Below are 12,240 nucleotides of genomic sequence, written 5' to 3' on the forward strand. Positions count from 1 at the left end.
CAATATTTTTTCTTGGCTTCACTTTACATGTACACTTAAGCATTGTAGTCATGCCACACTCAGGCAATAGAGGAATGTAGAAGGTCTTGCAGTGTAAAATTTACCTTGTTTTAAAAAAAAAAAAAAAAAAAAAAAAAAACTCATGCTCTGATACGGATTCTCATGCTTGAATGCTTGTTTTTTTGGCTAGAGAGGGGAACTGCTGGAAACTGACTGACTCCCACCTTGCAAGAATTGATATCCCATTCATTTGTAAAACATTTTTGGGCTAAGCCTTGGTTCTCTGCAGGGTCCTGATTTCGGTACTGTTTTCGTTACTGTTGATTTCGTTCCAACACCCACTGGCATCTAAGTGAACTATCCATGGTGGAGGATCATGCAGTGTCTTTATCAACCACCTCTGATTCCATGGGATTATAATCTAGTCCTCAACTGCGTTCAGTCATCTCCCTTTGTAGAGTAAAGGGCATCTCCACCTTCCTTCTTAAAAGGTATCTCCCTTGGTGGCTATGAACTTCATAAGACATGTCTCTAAACCTGCAGATTGCTCATCTCTATTTAGTGTTACACCAAGACAGCCTGGAACCCCATCCGGTGCCCTCATATTTACTCAAGGTGGTATCTGCATTACATTTTGCAGGGTCCCATGTGTGGCTATGGTGGTTTAAAAAAACCATACCCCCACTGAATTCATTCAGCCATTGGTGAGGCATACAAGTCAAAGGGCAGGGAGACCCTCCTTCAAGTACAGACCCAGGGTTGTACGGCTGCTATGTAGACTTTTCATATTTTGTTTAGGTTCTATAGGGTGCATAATTTTTCATAAAACTATTAAGGCCGCTTTCACACAGGCACAAAAATTTTTTTTTGCCACAATGCGATTGAGCAAGAAAACTGATGTATGTGTAGCCCATGCTTTCCAATGGGGTCATTCACATTAGTGATGCTTTCTCATGCTATCTTGTAAGAAAAATCACTCTATCTAGCTGCGATTTGCAGTGATTTTTTTTTGGGGGGGGGGGGGGTGATTGTAGCCCAGGTTTGTTTATCGCATCGTGCGAACTTGCAATTTTCGTGTGTGCTTTTAACAGTTTCGCAATGCTCATGTTTGGTAACTACAGAGTGGAAATAATGTATACATTTTGGACCAGGACAGCCATCTCCTTTTAAAAGGTTTGAATGAGGAAACCCGACATATAAAAAGATGCCCTTTTGAATGTGATTAGCTAGACGATGCTGAGGAGGTATGTTACTCTTTAGTCCCTCTTATTTCATTACAGTTTTGCCTGCCTTGTATGTCATACACTGCTAAAAATAAAATTAAGTGAACACAAACCTCATAATGTAACCCCACGTCACAAACTTTAGGGATATAAATCTATCCAGTTAGGAAGCAAAAGCCATTTTGAATCCATTTCTTCGCATGCGCCGATGGCCAGAGAGCCCGGCTGTCAAAGATGCAGTTCCCCGACACGTGATCGCCATTATCCAGTGGATAACCATGATCATGTAACGTTAAAGTTTCACTTCCCCCTTACGGATCCTATCCATGAGGGGAGATTAAATTACATACCTAAGATCGTGGGACAAATCTAGGGACCTTATCTTTATCCGCGGGCCTTACCCCCGGGTTCCGCGCATGCACCCGTCTGCAAAATAGCAGACGTATGTGCAAAACTCGAGGATTGCCCGGGGAATTTTAAATCTCCCTGCTGCTGACAACCAAAGATAGTCGAGAGCCTGAAGATGTCCCGGGGGGGGGGTTATGCGGTTCCTGGACACATGATCACCGTTAGCCAATTGATAAGGGCGATCACATAAAACTTCAACTTTTTTTTTTTTTACTTTATCTCCCCTCACCGATGAAAGAAAAAGAAGCTTCTTACCGGAGGCCTCTGTATTTGAAACCTGACATGATCCAGCTCCCCCCCCCACCCCCACCCCCTCTCCTCCCCTCTCCACTATTTGGAATGGGGGGGACGGAACTTGGCTTCGTCCCATCCCACCTCTCTCATTGCAAACAGTGACGAGGGGGTGGCAGCTCAGTGCACTGCTCCCGGCCCACCTCCTCTCCCTGCAGAGAGGGGCAGCGTATATCGGCCGGGCGTGCAAACCCAGCCGATATATGTACTTCGGAATAAGCCTTAAATGAAGGTGTGTGTGTTTAAATTTAAAAAAAAACCTAATCCTGTTGTATGTCTTTCCTCCCTTGTTTACCTGGCGCGTGAGGGATCATCTCCCATCGGCACCTGCGCATTGTCACTTCTTTCCTCATCAATCTGGCCGCGTCTAACCTCTGACGTCCTTGGAGAGTCGACGGCAAGTGCGCCAGGAAGTGGGACTCATGCGTACTCTCCGTCGACTCCTCAGGATGTCACAGGTTAGACGTGGCCAGGCCAGTCAATAGGCGACGTGTCACTTGTGATGCGTCGCCCACTGACCCGGGCGGCAGTACTTGCCGTCTGGCAGTGGTCGAAGCAGTGGCAGGATCTGGAACTTTGCCAGCTTTTGCCCTGCGATAGAATTTTTTTTTTTGCTGACAGAACCCCTTTAAGGCGCAAACAGGCTTGGTCACTAAGGGGTTAAGCTTACAATTAACTAAAATCCCCGAGTCCTTTTCCATGTCTGCGTTACCCAGTAGTTTACCATTTAGTGTGTAATGGTGACATGTATTTCCCTGTCCATGTGCATAACTTTCCATTTATCTGTGTTAAACCTCATTTCTGACCAATCCCCCAACTTATCCAGATCCATTTGCAACGGTGTTCTGCTGTGTTAATTAGTTGTGTATAATCTGCAACTATTGATATTTTATATATGAATAAGAATAGGTCCCAATACTAATGACCCAATCAGTATACTTTGTAAACTCTGTACTCTCATTCTACGGCCATACTTCCCTTCTATCTGTCTTCAACTCTTTGCTAAACTATATCAGGTATATGTAGGGTACAGGCGAAGGGGAGTGACTGCAGGATCAGACTGTACAGTTTGTCTGCTACCATGGAAATGCATAATCTTTATAGGGGCTGTAGCAGCAAAACTGGTGTAACATTACGATGAGTTACCCTCAATCTTCAAAGTGATGGATGATGTATTTAAATCTTCTAGTAGCCTCGGCGCCAGTTATTGACTGTTTGATGGTTTACTCTATGTCCCCGCTACTGGCCTGATCTCTGCCAGGGCTCTGTCTCTCGCCTGAATTCTGAAGCTTGTGTTTGTATCCTGTCTCTTATGTCAAACTGAATTGTAGTATCCTGCATTTAAAATCTATATCTGACCCTTTGGGCTTACGGATTCAAAGGAAAAGAACCTGAGCCTCCATTTAATCGAATAGGGCTCTGTGGTTGAATTCTGTAGGGGGAATTTATTCATATGCCAGTCCTAAACTAAGCTATTCTGGAGAAAGACGCGTCAAAATTCTGAAGAGCTGCACAGTTTTGGTCCATCTGGTGCTGTCCGTACTCTAGATATTGTAATCTACGATGGCCACACCAGCAGTTAAATTTGTGGAGTCTGCACCGAAAAGAGTTTGCTGCCAAGTAAACTTTGGCCAAGGGCATAGCTACAGTGGATGCAGAAGTAGCAGTTACTCCTAGGGCTCTGGAGCCTGATGGGGTCCAAAGGCCCCACTGCCACAACAGAAGGCACCAGTACTATAAATGTAGTGAATGTAAAAAAAAAATGACTGCAGGTGCAATCCTTTTTTCGTAAAGCGACACGAGATGTACAGTTAAGCTTAACTCCTCTGTTTTTATTACATCCAGCATACACTAAACACGTTTTGGGGCTGTTGTGCTAGCCAGTGCTAGTGTGGTTTCTCTTCAGAGTGAACACACCAGCGCTGACTGTGTATCCCCAGCTAAAATACTTTTCAGAGGGAACACAGTACATCTTGTACCTTTTAAGAAAAAGGGATTGTGCCTACAACACATTCACTACATGTATATGCATATCCTCCTGGGTAGGTGTGACGTTTCGAGGGCTGGCTGCACCCTTTTTATACTCATCGAAAATTGAGCATTTTTTTCACTCCTATATAAAACAACAAGGGACTTATAGACTTATAGCTCCCAGGTACCCCACCACCCCCTTTTTTTTTTTCTACTTCTAATCTTTCAAAACCAGTATTATAAATGACACTTGGTAGTTAAGGGCCTGCTGCAGATTTTGCACTGGCCCCCAGATCAGATTCTATAATTAAAGCAAACCCCTTATCTGCTCCCACTGCTCTGTGCCTGCTTTGGGTGGTGGTACTGCAACTGTCTCAGATGCTGCTCCAGTTCTCTGCATCTTCCTCTGTTGCAGATGCTGCAACTTATGCTGACACCTGTGCACACTATGTCCTGACGTGAGCGATGTCAAAGCTCAGTGCAGCTCCGATATCTGGCTGAAACAGACAATGACCAGCCAGGTGAGATCTGTGAGCAGTACAAAAATTGTTCAGCTCTCAGGGACTCCCATAATAATGAGCACTTCCATCACTGATGAAAGCACTCATTGTATAAAAAGTGAAGAGTTGCAAAATAAAATTACCAAATAAATTGCACCCCCACCTCACCTGTGGCACCTTAGGCGGTCGTCTACCTTTTGTACTGGCCATGAAGGTTACCACCTTTGCAGTGTGCTTAATCATTGCTCTATGGCAAATTTGAGTCCACTACTTCCTGCACTACTCATCTGCTCGGTCTGGTGCCAAGTAGCTAATTAGCTTATATTTAACTTTTTGTGTATTTGTAATTGACGCCAGGAGTATACACAATCACTTTGATTGTCAGTTTCAAACCAACAGAAGTTCATAGTGTTTTCTTGGTCGTAATGCATTTCACACCCCCTCCCTTCTTCATTGAGAGGCGAGAAACGAGTTAAGAATTTGTAAAATGATTCACTGTATGAGCAGTGCAGAAACAAGCGAGTTTCCTGTGACTGTTTCCAGCCTGCTGTTGATTAGCAATACTGCTTTCCTATGGACTCCGCCTGCCCTGGGAGGTGCCTGGATCCTTATAATCTCTAAAGATTGTGTAGCCGCATATCCCGGCACAGAGAACATAACTCCCCTGCACTACTGCATCTGTATCACAGCTGCTTGGGCTACGCATTTCTTTATGGAACAGATGACTGCGGGATCATGCTGGCCATTGTGACTTTGGTAGCTATGTGATGTTAGAGGACTGCATAGGATGAAAAGGTGCTTATACAAAGACCACTTAAACAGATGGATCTATGCTTCCATAAGAAAAGGACCTGTTAGTAGGAATAAGAAGAATGGGTGTAAATAATTTCTGAAGATTGGCTGACAAACGTCTGGTTAGCTTGACTCATCTTTGCACAGTGAATAAGTGTCTGCTGCAGATGTGATGGTGTAATGATTAGATTGAAGGTGGTGGCTGGAATTGGGAAACACTGAGTTGTGGATTCTCCACTCAAGAATGATAGCTGGAATTTGCGCTCTACTTCTTATTAGTCTGGGCTCCTGCATTGATTTAGGTATTGAGGATGCTGTACGAAATGCTGAGGTAAGACCAAACACTGGCATGGCTCCTTCAAGGTGAGCTGCGTCAGCTGCTGATATTATTTTATAATAATCATATCTAAATGTAAGGCTACTTTTACATGTGGTAGATTTTTCACAGCAAATCGTTGTAGGTCTGACCGCAGGGCGCCCCGAGAGACCATGAGAACAGCACACACACAGTAGAACGCATGCAAGACCATCACTCCATTCACTACTATGGGACTTAAAGGAAACCTGTCACCTGCCTAAAGTACCATAAACTGACTTGTGATGCTGTTAGGTGAGATGACAGGGAGCCTGGAGCATCCAACTCTTTTGAAAATAGAACTCTTTTCAGAGTCTCTAGCACATGATGTTCCGTAGATTTGTATAGGAAAGCACACACACTGGACTCTGAAAAAAGGAAAATTTTTGTCCAGCACGTAAACTTCAACTAGGGCACCAAGGAGGTGAGTATAAAAAAATATACAGCTCCCGACATCGTCACCTCACCGAACAGCACCATAAGTTAGGCTTTTGGCAGGTGATAGGTTCCCTTCAACTGAGCATGCTGCTTGGCTGTGTCCCATAGTCGTCAATGGAGTAGTGGTCACAGATTTGCACTGCCTACTACCCTAAGTTCTTTAGGGTGTACCATTATCGTTATCCTTGGGGATCCCAGTGTTTGATCATAGATGGTCCAAATGCTTGGACACATAAGGGTCCCAACTTCACCCATGCTCCAGGTAGGAGTTGTATGTCTTAGGAACACTTCTTTAACCCTTTCCAATCCACTGACGTCTAAAGACATTCTGATTGAAGGCTGCACAGTTCCGATGTCGGAAGACGACCGGCAGGGTATTCTTTCTGTAGATTACTGGCCGCTCTGTTGTCGGGGGGGCCTCTCCAGCGTGTCCCATACCGCAGTACTGGTTCTAGCCAACAGATGGCGCCATTGTATAATGGCAGAAAAAGAAAGCCCCCCTAGGAAACCCTTAATCCAAAATTGGATTGCAAAGGGTTAATGTAACAGTCAAAGAAAATTCCAAGTGTAAAAAGAAATGAGCACAAAATATGCTGTCATGTACTGTAGTATTACTTTTAGGCCTTATACACACAAGTGTTTTTATGTGGCTAATTTACCCATGATAAAAAATCGCCACCATCGGAAGCATTGGATTCCAATGCATTCATTCAGATGGCCGATTTATTGGCCGCATAAAAATGTCCAGCCAACGAAGATATGCTGGCCAATGTTTTGACGTTGCCAGAAAAGATAGGTCTCTTGCCCTATCTTTCGTCCGTGAACAGCTGGCGGCTCCCATAGGCTGCTATGGGAGCTGCCGGTAAAGGGAGGGGTAGGGAGTTTAGCAGCGGCTAGCACTGCTAAAACATGTCAGCTGGCTTTATTAAACCATTAGAAGTATTTCGTGTGTGAACGGATGTGAAAACGTGAATTTTAGCCGAGGCTTGGTCATGGCTTTCTCTCGTTTGTGTTTTCCGGCCGCAATGCAGCCAACGTAGGAACGCTATGCCTGTATAAATAAGGCCTTAGGGCTTATTTTCAGCCGACCGTGTCATGGCCACAACTCAACTGAAAATCGCATGACCGAGAGGCAGCCGTGACCAAGTCACGGCTGCATCTCCTGTTTATACGCCCGCTCAGATGGTTGTGTATATGCCATACCCAGAAAACCGTCGGGCGAAGAGAGAGAGTTTAGCTCTGCTAAACTTCCTCCTCCTCTCCACCCCTTGCTGGCTGTCTGCAATGGAGGAGGGCGGGATGGGGCGGGGACTAGTGTGCTAATCTCCCAACCTGTTCCGCCCCCCTCTCTTTGCCAACAGCCAGCAAGGGGCGGAGAGGGGGAGGAAAGGGGGTGGGAGTTTAGAAGAGACACTAAACTCCCTCCCACACCCCTTTTTCGGCTGCATAGGAGTCTATGGAACCGGCCGCTGTATTCCGTCTGGATAATAGTTCCAGAACTATCTTTTCGGGCCGGCGTAAAAACGGCCGACCGGAATGTGCACCATATGCTCTATTTTTTCCGAACAGCCATTTTTATGCACAGCAAAAACGGCCATCTGAACTGAGGCATTGGAAACTAGTACATCAGATGGGTAGCGTATATGGGCCGGCCGTGAAAACGGGGCCAATATACGCTCATGTGAATGAAGCCTTATGGCTTATTCAGATGTGCGTATATTGGCCAGGTTTTCACGCCCTGCGGATATACGTTGTCCCTCTCTGCAGGGGGGAGGCGGGACCGACTGGGAGCAGTGCACTGAGCTCCCGCCCCCTCTCCGCCCCTTAATGGGAGGGGTGGGGCAGGGGTGGAGCTGTCTGTAGATATTTTTTTTTCTTGTTTTGGAGAATAGTTTACAATGAGCGTACACAACCAAATTTGGCCACAGACTTCATGTTATACGTTCCAGTGGGTAAAATACATTCTACATTCCATAAAGATTAAACATGATTTATATTTGAAATATTTTTACTCTACATGCCAATAGGATTTTGTAAAAGCCCATTCATTTGCATTGTACTGTAATTTACTGCAGTGTCTACAAGTCCGCAATTAATACACTGTGTGATTTGATGTATAATGTGCTGAGGGTGTTATTACAGTAATCTCTAATTAAGGTTGCCTTATACATAGGGCACCAGTCAGCTATCAGATAAACGTTGATTCAGACAATGGATGTTTCCCCTTTAAACATATAGAGATGCTTCTGGTTTCTAATGCAGCTTGATGGAAGCTATATTCCAAAGAAGAATCGCTGATCGATGTATTGTGGAGCAACATAGGTGTGCCACCAGCACTTGTTCATAGCGGCAGGTGACACCATTTACGTGCCTGATGACTGTAGTTCATATCTGCTTCCTGCAGTCATTGTTCAGCATCGTGTCGTAAACAGAACATAAACAGTCGTGTCAAGGACTTTCTTATGAGTAATTGCATCGAGGAATTCACTGTCACTTAGTGCACTTCACCATTGTATGGAATAGAATCTGAAGGCTAATATCTTGTTTAAATAGAATATATTTTTTATATATATATATATATATATATATATATATATATATATATGTGTGTGTATTGCATTTTATGTAATAACATTGTAGCTATACAACTAAGTAAAAGTATAAGTTTGCTAATATTAAAATGGTCCCGCTGTCACATGAAAGGTTTTCCCATAAACAACAGCCTGGGCATGGTATAATTTTCTAATGTGCACCCTGGTGTTATTATGCTTCCCTGTGATGATTATGGGGCTTGAGACAGGCATTGATGCAGATACAGAATAGCTACTCCAAGTTGTAACTCACCTTGTATATTCAACACTAGAATGGCATTTTGTACAGCTGCCTAATGTGCATGCCTACTACATGACTTGCTCCTTTAATGAGTAACCGTGATTTATGAGCAAGGTGTCACCAGAAAACGATCTATTGTAGAAATCAAATTTTAAATATTGTTGTTGACTTTTTAATGCTAATGCCACAATTTATATTAAAAATCTTTAAAATATTAGTGATGCCATGAGGAAAGGAGACATTTTTTTTCTCCCCTTTATTTTAATTTTTGACTTTCTGTTTTATTTTCTAATGTACATAATTGTTGACTTAACATAATTGCAATAAGTGTTTGGAAAACCCTACAATCCTGCATTTTTAACACCGACCATTAAACGTAATAATACTTCCTGTTCTGTAGAAAAAACTTTTCAGCAATCATCTCATCATATTTACAGACAAGATTACCTATGAAAGGTAACACCAACACCTCTATATAGATAACACAGGATCCACCATTCACAATGTATGATGGTTACATAGCAATATAGTATGTAAGGCCGAATAAAGACATTTGTCCATCTAGTTCACCCCCTAATGTTGATCCGGAGGAAAGCAAAAAAAAACTCCAATGAGATAAAAGCCAATTTTCCCCTTTAAGGGAAAAAAATTCCTTTCCAACTCCACTTTTGGCAATCAGAATAATCCCCGGTTCACCGACCCGTCTAAAGTCATTAGTGACCGTAATATTGTAAGGCTCAATAAAGACATCAAGGCCCCTCTTAAACTCTTTTATTGAGTTTGCCATTACCACGTTCTCAGGCAGAGAGATCCATAGTCTCACTGCTCTTACAGTAAGGGGGGGGGGGGGGGGCGGTCTCTATGTTGGTAGAGGTACTTTCTTTCCTCTAGTTGTAGAAGACACTCCCTTGTTACAGTCACAGTCCTGGGTATAAATAGATCATGGAATAGATCTCTGTATTGTCCCCTGATATATTTATACATAGTCATTAGGTCGCCCCTCAGTCACCTGTTTTTAGTAAAAATCATTTTTTGATAACCTCTCTGGGTATTATAGTCTGCCCGTTCCATTTATTACTTTAGTTGCCCGCCTTTGAACCCGCTTAAGCTCTGATACGTCCTTTTTGAGTACCAGTGCCCAAAACTATGCACTATCTTCCATGTGGTCAGACTAGTGACTTGTATGAAGGAAGAACAATGTTCTTGTCATGTGCCCCTAAACCTCTTTTGATGCACCCAATGATCCTATTTACCTTGGCAGCAGCTGCCTGACTCTGGTTGCTCCAGTTAAGCTTACAGTTAACTAAAATACATGTTAATGTTTCCTAGTGATTTCCCATTCACTGTTATTGTTTATTGGTAACATGTATTTCCCTACCCGTGTGCATAACCTTACATTTATCAGTGTTAAACCTTATTTTATCCAGATCCATTTGCAACTGCATTCTGTCTTCTCTTGTGTTAATTACTTGACATAGTTTTATATCATCTGCAAATATTGCCATTTTACTGCAAAATTCTTCTACAAGGTCATCAATATATTAAAGAGAATAGGGCCCAGTACTGACCCTTTGTGGTACCCTACAAGTAGCAGTGACCCAATCAGAGTATGTACCATTAATAACCAACCTCTGTTTTCTATCACTGACCAGTTACTTACCCAAGTACACACATCCTCACCCAGACCAAGCATTCTCATTTTATATACCAACTTTTTATGCGGCACAGTATCAAATACTTTGATCCAATGACTCTCCCCGATCCAGTCTAGAAGTTACCTCCTTGAAGAAGCTGATCTGATTGGTTTGACAGGAGCGACCTCTCATAAACCCATGCTGATATGGAGTTATACAGCTATATTCCTTCAGGTAATCTGGCGTCTCTTAGAAACGCTTCAAACATTTTACTCACAATAGAAGTAAGACTTACCGGCCTGTAGCTTACAGGTTCACTTCTTGTCCCCCTTTTTTTGAAACATTAGCTTTTTGTATTTAAGAGACATAGGAGGGATTACAAATCATACATCAATCATCAATTCCATTCCATTACATTGTCAAGGTATATGCAAAAAGACAATACAATGTATTGTCAATTGTTCTCCGAATCTCCTTTGAACAAAATTTTTGTTATTATACTATTATTATAGAAACAGATATCAGTAACAAATGTCAACTAAAGTAACAATAAGCATCCATACTTAACGACGATGCACTTTAATTTTTATGGTAATTTATCCACATAATCCACCTCTCTAAGTATTTCTTATAAGTATTTCTTTGTGCTTTGGCCATCCATCTTTCAAATAGACAGTATTCTGCCATTCGGTTCGTGAACTCCTCCACATTTTGAGGCATAGGGGACTTCCAATAACTGTCTTAGCCGACATGAAAACGTGACCAATCGGTTATCTAGCTGATTTTTGCCCCCTTTTTGAATATTGGCACCACATTGGCAATGTGCCAATCTAATGGAACAGACCCCATCACTATAGAGCCTTTAAATATAAGTAACAACAGTCTACCATATTACTTAATTCTCTTAGAACCTGAGGGTGCAGGCCATTGGGACCCGGCAATTTTTCTATTTTTTATTTTTTTAACTCTTTTTTTTATTGGCATTTAAGAAGATCATAAATGAGCAGGTCATAACAATCACAGAAAATCATAGTCATAGAATACACATTTTCATTACAGTAATGGCGTCGCCATTAGATATTCACATACATTTTCTGTTCAGTGTTTACAATGTATGTAGCTTTGCCTTACTCGTACCTATATCTTCCATTCTCCCCAATATCCCCCCTCCCCTAATTCCCCAACAATCTTACTACAATGATGTAAAGGCTGTAACACAAAATATACCTGTTACATTCAAACTCTTCCGTGGTAACTCCCCCTCGCAACCGTTTTCCCCCCAGTCCTGTCATCTAATCTTAAGGATTCCTAGTTGATTTATATCATTCTGGATGTAGTACCACGAAGTGCTAGTAAATTGCACTCTTTGATTTCTTGAGGGTTAAGGAATTTTTCTATAAATTCTCTCCATTTTTTTGAAAAACTTTGGGATTCTACTTGTCTCTCTATTTCTATTCTTTCCACTTTTTGAAGATGTTTTAATTGATGTATAATATCCTTTAAGCGCAGGGGTTTAGCCGACAGCCATTCATTTAAGAGGCACCTCTTGCTGCTGAATAAAATAGTGTGGATCATTTTAGATTTTCTCGTCTGGTCATGTGCAATTTTTCTATTTTAAACTTTTTAAGGCGGTTCTCACTTTTTGCTGGGTTAAACCGGTGACATTTAGTGGAGAGTTTACATTATCAACTTGCATCTCATCTGACATTTCATTTTCCTTTGTGAATACACTGCAGAAAAAAAAACTATTGAATACATTTGCTTTCTTCTTATCACCCTCTACATTTTTTCCTAAA

The 12,240-nt window shown here is 42.2% G+C and overlaps 1 protein-coding gene across 1 annotated transcript in view; it reads left to right on the forward strand.

Moving 5' to 3' along the window:
* Positions 1-5,002: 5,002 nt before the first annotated feature.
* Positions 5,003-12,240, forward strand: part of MMP28 (matrix metallopeptidase 28) — a 64,118-nt gene continuing 56,880 nt past the window's right edge. The window contains exon 1 of the mRNA XM_066575134.1: positions 5,003-5,516. Within this exon, the coding sequence (XP_066431231.1) occupies positions 5,430-5,516 (87 nt within the window). The 5' untranslated portion in view covers positions 5,003-5,429. The remainder of the gene's footprint in view (positions 5,517-12,240) is intronic.

The sequence above is a fragment of the Eleutherodactylus coqui genome, chromosome 1 (assembly GCF_035609145.1).
Source record: "Eleutherodactylus coqui strain aEleCoq1 chromosome 1, aEleCoq1.hap1, whole genome shotgun sequence".
NCBI lineage: Eukaryota > Metazoa > Chordata > Amphibia > Anura > Eleutherodactylidae > Eleutherodactylus > Eleutherodactylus coqui.